This window comes from Polypterus senegalus, chromosome 9 (assembly GCF_016835505.1).
Source record: "Polypterus senegalus isolate Bchr_013 chromosome 9, ASM1683550v1, whole genome shotgun sequence".
In the NCBI taxonomy this organism is placed as follows: domain Eukaryota; kingdom Metazoa; phylum Chordata; class Cladistia; order Polypteriformes; family Polypteridae; genus Polypterus; species Polypterus senegalus.
The window spans coordinates 88,467,540-88,487,468 of NC_053162.1; the positions used below are offsets into that span (position 1 = coordinate 88,467,540).

Consider the following 19,929-nt stretch of genomic DNA (forward strand, 5'->3'; position numbering starts at 1 on the left):
GAGTCCCAGAGGACAGAACTTGAAGACCTCAGGAAAAGAAGTTAATTTTCCAAGAAATAAAACAGGAAAAATTCCCAACATGGCACCATTTGTATTTTTAACCTGCTTTTTTTTACTTGCTGAAGGTAAATTAAAAGAAAATGTGACTCATAAATAGTGAAGCTGGCTGTCTAACTGCAATTGCAGCAGTCCCACAGGACTGAACCTGAAAAGATCTAGTCTGTTTGGTATATCTACATAGGAGCTGGACAGAAGTAACTGAACAGCTTCAGTATCAGTGCAATTATTTACATGCAGGAGAGGATGTAAGCGTGACATCACTTTTTCACATGTAGAATAATAAACCGTTTTTAACAAGGATTTCTGCAATTTGAATTTTCTGCTATTGAACACATGGTACATTTTTGCCAAAATTAATTTATTAAATTTTATCTAATGAGAAATGTTTTTTGACACATGAATAAACTATAAGAAATGCCCAATTTGTGTAACATTTAAAAACAATTTCTTTTAGGAAGGTTTACAACTCCACTTGTGCCCAAGTAAAATGTGTGTTATTTAAAACCTTTTTATAAGAAGAGCAGTTTCTTTATAATCAAATATCTGTAAGTACATAAGCTCATATAACAGAGTATGCAATAAAGTGGTATACACAAAGAAATAATACGCACGATAGTTGCTATTTGATGCTTGTGGGCCTAAAATTCACAGTCAAGCCAAAATTGTTATTCATGTTGTAATGATACACCGTTAATTTGTGTAGAATTCACATAATCCATAATGGGTTAATATCTTTTACAAAATTATATGAATTCCTCATTATTTCGAGCTGGCTGAGATTCTGTAACATAAAACCTTGCAGTTACCAAATCTGTATGTTTGAAGGGGTGTGGGAATTTATAAGTACAGGTGCTGGTCATAAAATTAGAATATCATGACAAAGTTGATTTATTTCAGTAATTCCATTCAAAAAGTGAAACTTGTATATTAGACTCATTCATTACACACAGACCGATGTATTTCAAATGTTTATTTCTTTTAATTTTGATGATTATAACTGACAACTAATGAAAGTCCCAAATTCAGTATCTTGGAAAATTAGAATATTGTGAAAAGGTTCAATATTGAAGACACCTGGTGCCACACTCTAATCAGCTAATTAACTCCAAACACCTGCGAAAGCCTTTAAATGGTCTCTCAGTCTAGTTCTGTAGGCAACACAATCATGGGGAAGACTGCTGACTTGACAGTTGTCCAAAAGACGACCATTGACACCTTGCACAAGGAGGGCAAGACACAAAAGGTCATTGCTAAAGAGGCTGGCTGTTCACAGAGCTCTGTGTCCAAGCACATTAATAGAGAGGCGAAGGGAAGGACAAGATGTGGTAGAAAAAGTGTACAAGCAATAGGGATAACCACACCCTGGAGAGGATTGTGAAACAAAACCCATTCAAAACTGTGGGGGAGATTCACAAAGAGTGGACTGCAGCTGGAGTCAGTGCTTCAAGAACCACCACGCACAGACATATGCAAGACATGGGTTTCAGCTGTTGCATTCCTTGTGTCAAGCCACTCTTGAACAAGAGACAGCGTCAGAAGCGTCTCGCCTGGGCTAAAGACAAAAAGGACTGGACTGCTGCTGAGTTATGTTCTCTGATGAAAGTAAATTTTGCATTTCCTTTGGAAATCAAGGTCCCAGAGTCTGGAGGAAGAGAGGAGAGGCACAGAATCCATGTTGCTTGAGGTCCAATTTAAAGTTTCCACAGTCAGTGATGGTTTGGGGTGCCATGTCATCTGCTGGTGTTGGTCCATTGTGTTTTCTGAGGTCCAAAGTCAATGCAGCCGTCTACCAGGAAGTTTTAGAGCACTTCATACTTCCTGCTGCTGACGAACTTTATGGAGATGCAGATTTCATTTTCCTACAGGACCTGGCACCTGCACAAAGTGCCAAAGCTACCAGTACCTGGTTTAAGGACCATGGTATCCCTGTTCTTGATTGGCTAGCAAACTCTCCTGACCTTAACCCCATAAAAAATCTATGGGGTATTGTGAAGAGGAAGATGCAATATGCCAGACCCAACAATTCAGAAGAGCTGAAGGCCACTATCAAAGCAACATGGGCTCTCATAACACCTGAGCAGTGCCACAGACTGATCGACTCTGTGCCACAGACTGATCGACTCCATGCCACGCCGCATTGCTGCAGTAATCCAGGCCAAAGGAGCCCCAACTAAATATTGAGTGCTGTACATGCTCATACTTTTCATCCTCTTTTTGCATTGGTCTTAATTGATATTCTAATTTTCCGAGATACTGAATTTGGGACTTTCATTAGTTGTCAATTATAATCATCAAAATTAAAAGAAATAAACATTTGAAATACATCAGTCTGTGTTTAATGAATGAATCTAATATACAAGTTTCACTTTTTGAATGGAATTACTGAAATAAATCAACTTTGTCATGATATTCTAATTTTATGACCAGCACCTGTATATTGCAGTCAAAAGGCTGCCTGTAAAGACTTTGGGAGAGTACAGGGACTGGTTAGTTATTTACAGTTTTATCTAATTATCTCAGCTTGAAGCACATCTGTATTTTTAGGGTAAAAGTAATTTTTGGCTAATTTGAGACTGATATCTATAATATTACATTTTCTACTTTAATATATTGATTTTCTGTCCACAAATTCATATTGGATCTTGCTTAAGACAGAACAGGTCCAGGGATATACAGGGTGGTCCAGATCTAATTATACAATTATGAAAAGGTGAACACATTGCACTCGCTGTTTAATTGACAACCGTCTCCCCGCCATTTTGGAATGCAGGGCAGGTGCTGCCATCTATCGGCAACAAAAATATTTTTTTCTGAATTCTCTATGTAATAAACTTAATAAGTTATAGCGTAATGAAAATTGCATAATTAGATCTGGACCACCCTATACTATTGCATGTAGTCTATTTATCAAGCATATCATTGCGTGGGTTGCAGAGATGTATGAAATGATGAAACATATGTTTTTGGTGTCTTTGCTTTATAGCCACGACAGGGTAAACGCTACACAATATCTGAATTTGCACAATGTCCCTTTTCCTGAAACTGAAATCTTGCCATCTTACTGATGTTGTTCTTTTTTTCTCAGTAGTATGTCTTTTTTTTTAATCTGCCTTTTTTTTTTAATCCCATATATACCATTCTTATGTTGTCTAATCATGATAGATGCAGCTAATAACTGGAAGTCATGTTGCTTGCAGGGCTTGTACAACAACAGTAAATACCTGCAGTGTATGTCTTTATGTTCTAATTTCTTGTAGTTATAAATTCATTATATATATGGACAGGTTGTATATGCACTCTGCCCTCTGTATCTACAGGGTTTTCTTTCCAAGATCCCCCCGTGGATACCAGAATCAATGAGCGCTCAAGTCCATTATATAAAGTAAAATAAAACAGTATTTTGTATTTGTATATAACCTATACAGTACACATTCTTCGGTATATTTTTAAGGCATATCTAGACTACTACTAATAACCAATACAATGTCAATACTATTTGTAAATAGATGCTAAACAGTTCTGTATTGTTAAGAGAATAACTACAAGAAAAAAAGTCTGTAAATCTTCAGTACCAATGCAACAGTTGGTATGCCTATAGCACATAGCATACGTTAGCATTAACCTAACATTTTCTTTCTTTCAACACTTATAGATTGCTTTTGTTTAATCATCTGAAAGAGAAATACCTACAATAAAATACATAAAATTTAAAATGCAAGTCCATATAGAAAATGTAACTATTACCAGAATAAATAGAAATGTATTCTTTCTCTCTCACACCACACACACTGTGTTAACCCCTTCTGATTGCAGACATTGACACTTTAGAGGATGCTTAGTAATTTCTGTAATTGACCCAAATGGTGCTGGAGACAGAGGAATGACATTACCCAGTTTACTCTAATTGCTGGTGTGACCCCAAAATGTACTGTTTGGCTTTTTCAGTGCAGCACTGTGTTCTGACATGCTGCTCAGGTCTTTAGTGGCACCACACACTCCCAGCTGCTTTGTCTCTTTGTAACCTCTGCTGTTTGGATTGACCTTACTACTTGGTCAGAGGCATCCTGCATTTCATACTGTTCCCCCAACTATTTTTGAGGAAGCCCAAGCTCTGTATCTAAATCTATTTCCTGGCAAGCGTCTGGCCCGATGGTTAGTTTCATCTGCGAATGTGGAACCCATGGATATGAGGGATTGATGGTATTCTGCTTATTGTACCCTATTTTGTACTTCCTAGTATGGACCCAGTTAGGGACTGGCATCCCATCTGAGGTGGTTTCTGCCTTTTGCTCGATATTACTGGAATAGGCTTTGTGTTCTCACAGCCTTGAATTGGTTTTAGATGGCTTGATAATGGAATATTATGTTATGTTTTTACTATTTTAATATCAGTATACTCTATTAGTTGAATGTAGAAAACTGATATTATTGAACATAACAGTTTTTTTTGTTGCAAATTTGTCCCTTAGCTTTTTTTTTAACACCTCATTCTTACTTTTATCTCCCCCAAATAATTACAAAGTTAACATTTTAAAAACAAATGCATGTTGTGCATTTAAAAACCCTTGTTGAAATGCTGTTAGGGAGAAAAGAGTAGTATACTTGGAGGTTTGGAAAAAGTTTTAATGGTTTTTACTAACTGTGAATGCTGCATTGTGCCTAGTTTCAAAAGAAATGTGTATAAAGGTATACTTTATGTCAAGGTTTGAGAGAACTTTGTTTACTTTGCCAGGTAGTGAAAGGCCTTACTTTTTCTGGATGACCTATTCTGCCTCAGCTTTACTTTACTTTCTTTGTTTATTTTGGCCAAAATGATATGCTGTTTTTCAGTTCAAAAAATGAAACTACTATTTAGACTTATTTTGTGCTACTAGCTATAAATGCATGAACAAGTAAGTGAAGTAAAAGTTACTTAAAACTGTTCACATGACCTTACCCAAACAAAAATAAAAAGTGCACCATTTAAATGATTTTGAAATAATTTAAAACTGCTATTGTCTAACTTTGTACAGAACGATTTTAAAATACAAACAAAATATAAAAAGTGTTCTTTACTCCTTACTCAATTAGTTAAAGCTTCTGTTATTAAACTAGTTATATGGTAAATTTTATTTTTTAGACAGATTCCTTTAGTATTATGGTGTTGTATTGTGTTAGTCATTAAGAATGTAATGAGAAGTCAAGCAAAATTACACCTTTTATTGGCTAACTAAGCCAAGTTTCAAGGCAGTTAAGTCCCCTTCTTCAATATCTTCCCTGAAGAAAGGATCTTAGCTGCCCCAAAAGTTAAGCCCCCTTCTTCGATATCTTCCCTGAAGAAGGGACCTTAGCTGCCCCAAAATCTTACATAGTGTTATCTGTTCAGTTAGCCAATAAAAGGTGTAATTTTGCTTGACTTTTTATTGCAGACAGATTCTTACAAATGTCCAGCGGTAATGCAGTAAAGTACAGCTATAGAACTATACATTTATTAAAATCTTTTTATTATTTTTATTTTCAATTAGTTTTTGGTTGATTTGTAGTTTTTCTCATACATGCTTGCCAGAGGAGCAAATGTGGCCGCAGCAGTGTCTGTAAAGCAGGAGTTAATTCCAAAATATAATTTAGGTTTGTAGCATAATGCAAACAAGTACTGTACACTCCCACTGAGAATCTTTACTGTTCAAATGCTTATATTTACACTTATTTATTCAGTTGACTACTTGACTTCTTGTTTAAAGTGACTTACATGGCTTTCTTTTTGTGAAGTCTTGTTGTTTAAAGTTTATGACCTTTATTCACTTTGGCTGTACTACCTAATTTAATCCTTGGATACCGGGCCCAGTACATGAAAACATACATCCTGCTGTGGTGTATCACCTGCTTATCATTTCCAAAGATGACTCTAATTAAATGTTTTGTTGTATGTTTGAATTTCTTCTGTTAAATATATACCTTTACATGAAACAACAAATTTTTTTCCTGTTCAATTTTTTAGCCTGTGGCAATTTATTATGTTGGAAAAAATGTGTGGTTTTGATAATATGATTTTGTAATTCATATGTTCTCAGAAAAATCACTGTTAAAATCTTAATTCTTAACTGCTGTTATTTAACTGTTTGTACTATAATGTTTAGCATTTCAGCAAGGTCTTGTACAGCCTGTATTATATACAGTGTTTGTTAAATTCATTTGAAAATTGAAATTGATATCTGTGTGATGATTCATGTTATTAATTCACATCCTGAATGTATTTGGTGCTCTAAAAACATTTTATATAAAAAAAGAAAAAAGAACATTATTCATTCAATTTATAAAACATAAAATCTGTTATATACTAACCATTCATTAACTTTTCTAATCTCAAGCATTGAAGGTCCCAATCATGAATTTAAAAGTATTTTCACATCTTAGTTCTGATTTTAAACAGTAAGAATCTACTTACTGGGATTAGATGGTCCAAGTCTTAATTCTGGCTATGGTAAGAAGACCAGTGGAATTTGAATTTTGATTCAGAAAAAAAATCCCACCTCATAGGTACAGAGATAATACATATTTAATGTATATGCATGTGAATAATGAAATAAATTGAAACATTTGTTACACTAATTTCCAATATGAGTTTTATGAGATTATGATGTCAGGAGATTTTAACTGTGTAATAAACCCTTTTTTGCATAGGTCAGCAGCAGTTCCTGTTTAAAGTGCCTTGATAACTTCATGTTTAATCAAGGAAGACAAGTTGATGGACCCATTGGAAGTTTCTCCACCTATACTGGAAACTGGAAACAGTATTCCTTTTTTTCACCGGTGCATTATAGTTGCGCCTGAATTGATTACCTTGAGACAGTGTTCCATTTTTCTTGCCTGTGCATCATACTTGCTTATAAATTAATTTCTTCTTTGTTGGTAATACTTTGCTTTCTCTAAAATATTGTAACTATGAAATATCATACAATGCATTGCTGGAAGGTTGAGTTATCTAACAGAAAGAATTGTTACCCATGCTTTGAAACTCAGGGAGAAAGTGATCTAATGTTACCTAAAACTAGAAAACAAAATACTTTTTTCTTTTAGGAAATGATCCCAAGCCAAGCTTTTTCATGCTTTGGCAAGAATGCCTGAATGTTGTTATAGAATATACAAGCTGGGCACTTCTTAAATTTTTGTATGTCTCTATATGCATTACTTGAGTAACTGCCCCATATTGGACACACTTTTTGCCTAGCTCTCTGAATTGGCAGGGTAAATTTGATTTAATACAGTTTAATTTACAACATACAGTATATGTTTAGGATGTAGTATTGATTATATTTTAATTGAACTGTGTTGTACTTATTTTAATGTGCTTTATAAGCTCACTAAAATTTAAACAATACATTAATCATATTCCCTTAACTATAATACAACAAATGATGCACATTTCTTTTTCTCATAATTTATAAAAAAGACAATTATACTAGTACTGTATAAATCCCACTAGAAGACAAACCTCTTTTTAAATGTAATATTTTGCACATAATTATTTAACAGAGTCTGGTTAAAAAAAGGAATTTATAGAGTAGCAGATTGCCTGGCTAAAAATATTAAAAGAAAACTCCGGCAAATGAAAAATGACTGCTTTTACCCTAAGGGGCCTCCTGCTCCTTACAAGAACTTGAAAAGCTTCATTGTTTTAAAGCAGGTTTATATGGTGACAAAAACTTGGTAATGTTAATCCCTGAAGGCAAGATAAGTCTGTGATGTGTCTTGAATTAACAGTATTTGGTGGAAAAGGCTCTTTGTTAGAAAGAGTTAACCCTGAACAGAACAGATGTTGGGCAGGTTTAATTAAGTTTTCATGTTTCTGAAAGACACAACAGTGCCTACTTTCGTTTTGAAGTTTGCATTTTAATGTAAAGGGGAGAATTGTCTGTTCTGTCTCCAAAGTGCATAGTCTTAACAAATTGTCACATGTAAACAGCAACATGCTGATTTTTTTTTTTAAACAAAATGTTTTCATCTATAGAAGAGGATATATAGGCAATATAGAGTTTGCACTTTTACAGATGATGCAAGTATGAATGTTATCTGTTGAAAGTTGTCTTGTTTTGGTTTATGTAAAAGCAGAGTATCATTTAGCATTTGAGATTATGTTGAATTTATAGAAGTAACACAGTACACTTCAGAGTGACTTTCTAGCGTGTGCTTGAGTGATAGTAGGTATCAAATGTGGATTCAGACAAATGTTTGCTATGGACTTTTACCTTAACATCAGGAAGGAAAGGGCTGATATAAAATCTATCAATAATTGGCTACACTTTGCACTGTGCTAAAAATAATGTACAGTAGCTTGTTGGAGTTGTTGCTGAATGTTTATACTTGCATGGCTGTAGGAAATCCCTACAGGGCAGTACACTTAAGGGTAAAGATTTGAGCATTTTTAACAATAAAATGCCAGAATATGTAAAACAAAATGTAAATACACTACTTAACACTATTAAATATTTAAAGTTCAATGATGAAAAACCATGAAAGGATACATTAATATTATGCCATGCTTATTTTTTTTAAATTATAGAAACCACAAGAGTATAAATTTATTAAATGTTTTTTTAATTACTGTTAGTTATAATATGTAGCAAATTTAAATGTGGTTTATTATATAACAAATTTTGCGCTAGTAACCATCTAAACTAGCAGTTGTTATTACTATCCTATAAAATATAAAACAGTTTTTCTTTTTTTGCAGAATACATACTCTATTCATCTTTTTTGAACAGAGGCCCCTTTACAAATGTTTAACTTGATTTCATTGAAAAAAGTGTACTTCGCTTATTTGCAAAGAAATAAACTATTTATTTAGCTTCAGAAAGGCAGGCCTTAAAAGGTGAAGACCCCTTCTAATGTAGGAGTCAGAGGTTGGGTTCTGAGTGAAGTTCTTTGTCCAGCATCTTGTGAGTAGGTCTGTTTTCAGGGATGAAGACTTCCTGAGGTGCAGTTTGTTAAACCTCAATGTTGTAACGCTCTTTGAAAGATTCTTTTTCAGTCAAGGCATCACTTTTTCCTTTCTAGTCTCTTTTTTCTTGGGTAATATAATGTTATACTGTTATAACCAAATGTGTTTTTGTTACAAGAATGATAGTTATATTTAACAATAAATCAGTTTATTAATATTAATCAATCTCATTAATAAAGTTAAATCATTTTGGTTTGTTATCTTTGTTTCCAAAGATAATTTATATTATGTTTAATAGGCACCAGATTTAAATAAAACTTTAAAAACTCAGCTTTCCAATTTTATCCATTTAATTATGTACTCTTCTGATTTATTTTAAGCATTTTTACATAAAGCCTCATATTACTGCAATCATGCCAGATGATTATAAATACCATACCTACATGAAAATGTATTATTAAATACTGTAAATACAAAATGTTAGACTTTATGTCCTAGTTTTACATGTACAAATATCTATGCTGTTTATCATGATCTTTCTTTTGCAATTCAAAAGAGAAAAAAGTATGTTTGTCATTATATAGGTGGTACATTTCCAAGTTAATGTTTTAAATTTACCAATATCATATGTAAAAATATTTTGTAAACCCTAAAAAGTGCTGTACTTAATTTGTGCAAGATCATTTTAGTGTGTGGTTGTTTTGGATAAATTATAAGATGGTTTTGTGTCATTGCACTAGAGATACATTGTTCTGCGATACCAAGGACTGTAGTGTGATTGACCTCCAAAGCCTCTATAGCCAGTCTCTATTGGCAGATATTGTGCATACCACCCCTACGTCTGGCACTCATCTACCAGTTATACATATCTGGCCCTCTTTCTCTCATATGCCTCCTCCATCTGGCCTTTGCAGGAAATTGCAAGTTTCTCAATTTAGTATAAAAAAGTCAGGTGTTTATTTTCAGACTGATATAATCTAATGGAGCTTATGCAGGGGCACATGTCTGGAACTATGCCTAAAATGATTTTCTGTCCATTGCAAAATTTAATGCCACCATCTGAGTGACAGAAATTAACCTAAAACTCGTATCCTTGGGATAACTCCAGGAAAAGAAGAGACCTCTGAGGAACATTTCTTAGAAACACAGGCATGGATTCAAACAGGGATCCTAGGAACTGGGAGGCAACAGCACTCTGCTGAACAAACCTCGTCGCACATGCATACACATACAAGTACACACTATTTGGGGTTGTTGTCTTTCAATTTTAGTTAGCCATCTCTCAAAATCAAATCTACTTGAGTAATAAGTATTAGTGCCACTACGTCCTCTCAGATAATGCATACTGCATAAAGTAGACAAAATTATTTTAAAAATACACATATATATATGAAATTATGTTTGTTTCTTTGCCAGTCAAGCAAAAACAGCTGAATGATTTTCATGAAAGTTGCATGCTTCTCCATTCTTGTTACAAAGCTTTGAACTAATCCCCCTTTTTCTATTCGAATGGCAATCAATTTACTTGTGTTTGGGTGTCTTTTGAAAACATCATTTTTTATTTAAATGTTTTGGATCTGCTTAGCTTCTGCACTGCAGGGTAGCTGCTGTTGCACTGACAAAGAGTTAAGGGTACTGATTTTTCTAGTATTTTAACTTCACATATAATTATGTACTTGTTTTAATTCCTTTGTGCTTGCTTTTTTATCTTGTTCTCTGATGCTTCTGATGCTTGCACCTTTAATCTTTTATTTAACTGGCTTTGTAAGTCATCATGTATAAAGATGTCTGCTAAATAAATAATAAAAATAATATGAAGTATCAGAGAAAATGGTTGTAATGGAGGTGGACTGTCTAAAACCCCGAGACCTAAGTCAGCAGGAGAGCACTGGGGCAGATGGGAGGACACTGTTATCAAGGTGTACAAAGTTCTGTTCTGGCAAAAGTGAGATCTTAACTAAGGCAGCTGATACAGCTTTATCTGTATTGCCAGATTAGAATTTTTGTCTAAGATTACATCTTTTTGTGTCATCATGGATTGTGTTTAGTAATGTTGAATTTCCAAAAGACAGTATTTCCCTGCTTATTTTCATCTGAGAAATGTACATGTGCAAAAGGGGTGTACAGTGTTTGTAAACACTTAAGGCAATGTACCTTTCTTTCACCCATGAAAATATTTTTAAAGCTCAAACACCCTTTTTAATCATTTTCACAGTTCCAAAATCAAGTTTGTATAACAACTTTATGCGAAAGGAAGCTCGGCTGTTTTGTTCACCACTATGTTATTTTGTAATGTAATGTCATACATAACCAAAGAACCAAGATTTGGGCTACCAAACAAGGACAGTAGTGGTCTGCTGCATGCTGGTCAAATATGCAGGTAGGAATTTCATAGCACTTTGTGCACATGACAATAACTTTGAAATGAACTGATGATGCTACATTTTTATTAGAGCAAATGCATATTTTGCAGTTTATATTTTCACAAGCATACAGTAGTACCAGTTCTTTCAAACTCACATTGACTCCTACGCTATCGTCATAAAGCTGAACAGCAGAGAGCACAAACAACACCTACGCAACATGTCATTCACATTTATCACTCATCCATTAATATCTCCAAATGCCACTGTATACTATGATGCTACAAAAAGGGATTTTCCCCTTCCATTCGGTTATGTTTATTTTTAAAATAGGTTACATTTATTTTTTAAAGCATGCAATGTGCTCTCTGCACATGTGACAAACATATATGTGTCAAATTGTGTTTTATAGGACACATTTCGACTATAGATGGTTCATTGTAAACAGGAGCTTGCTCTCTGTTGGACTAAGTTAACAAGAACACCTTGGATCTTTGCAGTTCAACCTCACCGCCCCTACTTTGAGTGCCACCTTTCTGAGCCATTGGATTGGATTGGTTTATGAGATCCTCAGTGTGCCATCCAGTTTTTTCCACCTATTTTTAAGTAAAATTCACTCATGGTTTCTCCAGATGTATATTATACATCTGGCATCAGCAAGACTACCATAGCTGTGTGAAGTGTGATAAAGATAAGCCACGATGAAACAGAATGAAATGTGATTTTTAAGGTGATGCCAAGTGACTGTTCAGAATATGGTAGAAAAAGAAAGACAGAGGACGGCGTTAGTAACTTTTATTTTTTCTTAACGGTAGATATTTATTCAGGTCCACTTTATGATGAACTAGCAAAATACCCGCGCTTCGCAGCAGAGAAGTAGTGTGTTAAAGAAGTAATGAAAAAGAAAAGGAAACATTTTAATAATAACGTAACATGATTGACAATTTAATTGTGTTGTCATTGCCATGAGTGTTGCTGGCATATATATATATATATATATATATATATATATATATATGTATATATATGTATATATATATATATGTATGTATGTATGTATGTATGTGTATATATATATATATATGTATATATATATATAATATATATATACATATATACATACACACACACACACATATAAACATATATATACACATCATATATATATATATATATACGTATACATACATATATACATCTATATATATACAAATATAGACATATATATATATATACAAATATATATATATATATATATATATATATATATATATATATATATACATATACATATCTACATATATACTGTATATACACATATATATGTTCTACCAGACGGTTGTGGCGAGTGCCCTCTTCTACGCGGTGGTGTGCTGGGGTGGCAGCATAAAGATGAAAGACGCCTCACGCCTGGACAAACTTGTTAAGAAGGCAGGCTCCATTGTAGGATTAAAGTTGGACAGTTTAACATCTGTGGCAGAGCGACGGGCACTAACCAAACTCCTGTCAATCATGAATAATCCACTGCATCCACTTAACAGTGTCATCTCCAGGCAGAGGAGTAGCTTCAGTGACAGACTTTTGTCACTGTCCTGCTCCACTGACAGACTGAGGAGATCGTTCCTCCCCCACACTATGCGACTCTTCAATTCCACCCGGGGGAGTAAATGCGAACATTAATTTTATTTTAATTTTTTTTCATTTTTATGACTATTTTAATTTAATGTTTCTTTGTATCAGTATACTGCTGCTGGATTATGTGAACTTCCCCTTGGGATTAATAAAGTATCTATCTATCTATCTATCTATCTATCTATCTATCTATCTACAAATCTACATATATATATATCTACATATATATATTAGGGGTGGGACTCGATGAAAAAAATTAATCTAATTAATTAGAGGCTGTGTAATAATTAATCTTGATTAATCGTATGTAATCACACATGCAAATGTTTTTTTTTAATTTAAAAGGGTTTTAGTGGGCGACAGAATCAAATAATAGACATGGACATGAATATTGTAAACTCAAGCTCTTTTAATTTCTGAAAAAAATGCTTTTAAACTGCATTTCAATTCAAAACAGAAACAAAAATATCATCCCTGGCTGGGCAGACTTAAAAATAAAGTGGTATTTTAAGTACATTTTCAGAATGGTATTGTCTTTAAATAATAATAACCAAAATTTCAACATGAAGTGCAGTTTTTCTTCTTAAAAAAAATAAGTCAGAAACATAAAAGGTAATTTGACCGGCCTCATCTTTAACCTTAGCCAAAATTATTTTGTACATTAGGCTAAAACAGTGTGATCATTGAACATTTTGTAATTAGATGTAATTAGAATTACTAACGGTCACGGAAGTCCAATGATCCCCAGTAAGAGCCACAAAGTCCGCTTTCTGTAATGCATCTAATTTTGCTTGCTTTTCAGTGTGCACAAAACCATGCTTTTATCAAGGCTTCCGTCGGGTAGTCTTTTGAAATGAAATTTTCCTCCGATCAGTCGTAGGAACGCGCTTGATTTCGACTCTAACATTTTTGTAGCTCTGATGTGTGCATCAATGTAATCGATGTACCAGGAAATCATGCATTGACAAAAGTTCCTCTTTGCTTGGAATTGAAAGTGTGATTAAATGCGTTATTTTTGTTAACGCGTTATGGAGTACATGCATCGAAGCTTCTCAGCTGTGCTTGTGCTAAGAAAAGGAAACATTTTAAAAATAACGTAACATGATTCTGGGTTAACCGCATATTTTTTCATACGTCTCAAACCAAGGGGATGCGAAGGTAAAATGAATCGGGAAGCGCGCGTACATACTCAGTGCATCCCCTCTTGGGAATCGAACCTCGGATGTCAGCTCTAGAGGCGAAGCCTCTACCATTGTGCAATGGCATGTGGCTTGTCTATTTGAGAGTATGTAGATCGGGGTATATATATACATATATATATCTATATATATACCCGCGTTTTGCAGCGGAGAAGTAGTGTGTTAAAGAAGTTATGAAAAGAAAAGGGAACATTTTAAAAATAACGTAACATGATTGTCAATATACAGTGATTGTTTTGTGAGTGCTATTAGTGTTGCTGTCATCAAGGATTTGATTATCAGTATTTCTTTCAATCAGGTTCATATTTGTAGGATGTGTTGTGTTCAAGTTACATTCCCTGTTTGTCAATCGTTGTAAAGATAACAGGTTTCATTCATCGATTCGTTTCTTACTGCATCAATAAACAGGTCGTCTTCCTCTTTAACTGAGACGTGACTCACTGCATGCACGGGTTTTTTTTTTTACACTGTCTTCCTTTAGCGGGACATTGACTTTTTCCACCGTGTGCTTTGTTTCCACAGTAGCTGCACTTATAAATATGCTTGTATGTATCAGACGCTTCATATTTTTTTGCTGCCTTCTCAATTGTGTAATTCAGTTTTTGTTCAGCACTCTTTGGAACTGTTGATTTTTGTCTGTGCACTGTGTCATTTCACGTGAGCCGCTCGGTGTACATGCATCGAAGTTTCCCAGCTGTGCTGGTGCCATCTCGTGCGATGTCCACGGCTGTATTTAATGTTAGCTAAGACCCGGCACGGGCATCGAGCAGAAGTCTATTATAGTATATGGCCGAAAAAATAGGTTCCAGTTATGACCACTACGCGTAGAATTTCGAAATGAAACCTGCCCAACTTTTGTAAGTAAGCTGTAAGGAATGAGCCTGCCAAATTTCAGCCTTCTACCTACACGGGAAGTTGGAGAATTAGTGATGAGTGAGTCAGTCAGTCAGTGACTGAGTGAGTGAGTGAGTGAGTGAGGGCTTTGCCTTTTATTAGTATAGATAACATCTTTGTAACATTATGGAATACCACCAATGGTGCCATCCTCTGTAAGTATTGAACAAGACATCCAGTTTATTAATGTGAGATTAAATATCTATTTGTGAAACCACACTAATCCAGAAAATAGAAAGAAGTTGTGTTCACGGGTCTAAGCTAGTAAGGAGTTAATAGCAATTATGGAGTCCGATCATTCACAAAAAGAATACATTTGCAACTATTGAAAAAAGAGAAATTGATAGTTATTTGAAGGGCAGTGTAAATGATAAATGGGACACTTGCATTTCAGCCAACATTGAAAAAAGGTTTAAAATATTACTTTTTACCTTTACCCATTACAGAAATATGCCCAGGCAATACCCATTTCTTCAGCTAGTTATTGCTATTAACACTATGTGTGTGTGTGTAGTTACATCAGATTTACATCTTAGTATATAATTACTAACCATTTAGTCCTCATCTAGTCCTAAAAGTAGATCTAATTGTTGAGAAACATTAAGCAGAACACAGCATATGATATTTTTATTTATTAAGAAATAACAATGTAGAATTTGTTATGTGCTCATTTTCACGTGAGGTTAGATTTATTTAAGTTTATGACTGGGTAAGGACTAGAGTCTCTTTGTCACATCCTGATATGAATAAACAAACATAATTGAAAGGGGATTTTTTTTATGGGGCAGTGCATATGCATGCATATTTATATACAAAAGATCATCTTATCTCATTTTGTCACGCTGCTTTTTGTGGTGAGTGTAATGGTTTCAGCAGGCCAACCAGGTCAGCCTAGACTTCTCTGTTCCCAGCTACAGATTCCAGCTGTTCCTGGAGAATTCCCATGCTTTCCCAAGCCTGTTAAGGAGTATACTCCCTCCAGTTAATCCTGGATCTGCATATGCAGACGAGCTGCCTGGGGGACATCCTTAAAACATGCCCAAGCCACCTTAACTCTCTCCTCTGAATCTAGAGGGTCCAGTGACTCTGCTCTGAGCCTTTCCTGAATAAATTAGCTTTTCATCATGTCACAAAGTGTCAGTTTACTTTAAGGTTCACAATGCTGCAGTGATTAGTACCAAAGATTCTGTCTGTTGCTTCTGGAGTCGTGTGCCTGGACATTTTACTTCTGATGTTTACGCATTTCCTCTTCATATCTGTTGTTTTTTTTTTCTCTAGATAGTCTTGTTGTATGATAATTTAATTCTTAACTGCAAATAGTCATTGCGTGTGAGTATGCAAAAGGGGACTGTCTCCAGCATTGCAGCCAGTACATCCGTGATTGGCCTTAACTATTCATGACACTGAATTGGGAGACTAGGGTTTGAGTATATTTTGTTATCTTAATTTTAAAACAATCGTGACGATCTTAATTAGTGTGTGATTGCACCTTTGGAAAAATGTTGGTGCTTTTTTACAATATCTAAAGTTGGGATTGCATCCAAAACGTTTTTCCTTTTTTCTTTGCTGTTTACAATTTTTCAATTACCTTACATTTTCCTAAATCTAAAACTTCATATACAAACACTTAACAAGTTGTATTTTAAGTTAGTAATATTTTGGATTTATATTTTGTTTTGCAAATAATATTTTGTTAGGAAAACATATATGGGATACAACTTGAATGATAGAACTTTATTCAAACCTTCTGCAAATATTAGAATTAGAAATTAGAATTTTCACATTAGCTTAGTATTTAGCAATTGTTTAATTTGCTTCTTTGAGTTTAGCAATTCATTTTTATAGGAGTATGATGCCAGAACCTTAGAGGACTTGTATTGAATATAATTTCCTACCCATTTGTTTTTTTTAACAGCAAGCTGTCTGGAAAAAAGGTAATGCGATAATTTTTAGAGCATATTGCTCCTAATTGGTTGCAGATTTAAACCTCTGGAAATATTTTTTACCATATTGTTACAATAAATGCCAGTATTATGTGATACCAAATTAGAACTTCAAAACATGCTTTCTTTAGGCTGCTTTGGCAAAGTATATAAGCTGTTTAACTTGATTTTTGTACTTCACAAAATTGTTTAGAAATGTATGGATCGTTGTTTCTGGAGTACCATGCCTGGACATTTTCTTTGTGAAGTTTGCGCATTTAATATGTTAATTTTCTTCTTCTTTGCAATTATCTTAACAAAATGATTTTTGTTATTCTTTTATTATAGATGGGAACAGAGAGTCCTTCCCAATGGACGAGTATACTATGTTGATCATAACACAAGGACCACCACCTGGGAAAGACCTCTACCTCCTGGGTAAATTCAAGTTTTAAATTCCTATGATTTTATTTAAATGATTAATTGTTTAAATACTGCATAAAGTTTTCATAATGATGGACAATTACTGGATACTGGAGGTGAGGTGTGTTATTTTGTAAAATCATCAACTCTCAATATACGTATGGTTAAGAAAAGACTCTTAAAACCCAAATAATCTGTCAACTCTAATTCACCTGAGTGTCCTCAATAATATCAAGTTAAAATTTGCACTTATATTTCAACAAGATGTATTCTTAAATTTAATCTTAAGCATTTAAGCATAATGTTTATGGATTTTTGGCCTTTACAGAACTCCTAAGGGATTTTGAAAATTTCTGCAAGATTTCCTAGGAGGTGAATGTTTGACAGACCTGTGCAACATGATTGCATGTGAAAGCAGGATTTCAGCAGACTATAAAATAAATGTGCTTTTTTCCGTGTGTTCCATTGGAGTGTAGGCCGTATCACTTGATCAGTTAATGTTGGTGGCTGAGAGATTTGCTAATGAAAGAATAAGGGATCAGGTGAAAGTTAGTGAAATGCACAATGGCTTGATGTCTGCAAAGGGAGTATCACATATGATTGTTGTTGTAAGGCAAATGCAGGAAAGTCATCTGGCAAAGGGAAAGAAGAATGCATCAGAGTTTTGGGGTTCATTCTCCATGGCAAGATGAGGAACTTGGTAATACAGAAAGAACAGAGGACAAGCATTGCATCTCTGGATGGGGAATTTTGTCTAAAGTATACCCAAGGCAAAATACAACTTGAAACACTCTGCAATGCTAGGCCATATGCCTATCTTAAAACTGTCTCAGGTAGAACTAAATTTAAACATGTTACCAGTGGAATTTTTAGTACTACCACTGCTTTTAATATCGTATACAGTATGACACTATTAGCATGTAGACATATTTTGTTCAGCTGTAAGAATTCCAAACCCTGCTATTGACCTTGCACTGTATTTGCTGGTTCCAGTTCCAGTTTCCCCATGACCGTGGTTTGGATAAGTGGGTTTAGAAAATGGATGGATGGAAGAAACTCAATTCCCATTATATAACTTGATGGAAAGGCCATGTACTATATTCTCAGAACTGGGGGAAAAAGTGTAATTCTTCCTAAGGAGATCTATTCAAAACTATTACAATGCATGGCACAAATTAATTATGTAATAAGCTTAATTTATATATATATATATATAATATATAATATATACAGTTGTGCTTGAAAGTTTGTGAACCCTTTAGAATTTTCTATATTTCTGCATAAATATACCCTAAAACATCATCAGATTTTCACTCAAGTCCTAAAAGTTGAAAAAGAGAAACCAGTTAAACAAATGAGACAAAAATATTATACTTGGTCATTTATTTATTGAGGAAAATGATAGAATCTATACTAATAAAAGGCAAAGCCCTCACTGACTGACTCACTCACTCACTCACTGACTCATCACTAATTCTCTAACTTCCCGTGTAGGAAGAAGGCAAAATTTGGTAGGCGACTTCCCTGCGCTAGCCGAAACCGATTTACGTACTTATTTAGATGGTATGACGCCACTGTTGGCCGCCATATTGAACTTTCCAATGTCACTAATTCTCCAACTTCCCGTGTAGGTAGAAGGTTGAAATTTGGCACGCTCATTCCTTACAGCTTACTTACAAAAGTTAGGCAGGTTTCATTTCGAAATTCTACGCGTAACGGTCATAACTGGAACCTACTTATGTACATATATACCGGCCATAGCCTGCAGCTCGGTTGCCGTGTGAGGCGGAGTTGCGTCCCTCATCATCACGCCTCCCATGTAATTGAGTGCCTGCCCATATAAGGCTGTCAGTCAGTGGAAATCCAGCAGAAACACTCTGGCGCTAAATATTCGCGGGTGAAGGACTGTGCTTATGCAGATGAATATGAGGTGGTCAGGGTGGTGTTTGGCACAAACTCAGCGAAACTGTGAGAAAAACTTTTAAGTGCCGGGTCTTAACTAACATTAAATAAAGCCATGGACATCGCATATATATATATATATATATATACAGTGAACCCTCGTTTATCACGGTTAATCCGTTCCAGACTCTACCGTGATAAATGAATTTTCGCGAAGTAGGATTCTTTATTTATAAATCAAATATTTTCGCAATTAGAGTATAGAAAACCTGTTTACGACCTTCTAAATACGTTTTTTTAACATTTTTAGAGCCCTCTAGACATGAAATAACACCCTTTAGTCACCATTACACTCGTATTACCCAATATATTAGACAAAATAAGAGAAAATAAGACATATTAGACGTTACAAATATCATATTACTAGGCGCACCCGCCTTTTAAGGCGACCGACTTTTATCCTCAATTTTTGTACGCTCCATGTGTACATCAGGCATGTAAGTATAGGGAATGAGAACATCAAAGTGCCCATTCGCAACATCTCCCGAAAACCTACGTTTTTTTTTTATCCCCTCAAGTGCCTGTCCAAAGTCGTGCAATGTCAGACCGAATCTGTA

The 19,929-nt window shown here is 34.6% G+C and overlaps 1 protein-coding gene across 3 annotated transcripts in view; it reads left to right on the top strand.

Moving 5' to 3' along the window:
• wwp2 (WW domain containing E3 ubiquitin protein ligase 2) overlaps positions 1–19,929 on the top strand; it is a 198,091-nt gene that overhangs the window by 98,866 nt on the left and 79,296 nt on the right. For all 3 annotated transcript variants that reach the window (XM_039763421.1, XM_039763422.1, XM_039763423.1), the window contains exon 9: positions 17,336–17,425. In XM_039763421.1, coding sequence (XP_039619355.1) covers positions 17,336–17,425 — 90 coding nt within the window. The remainder of the gene's footprint in view (positions 1–17,335; positions 17,426–19,929) is intronic.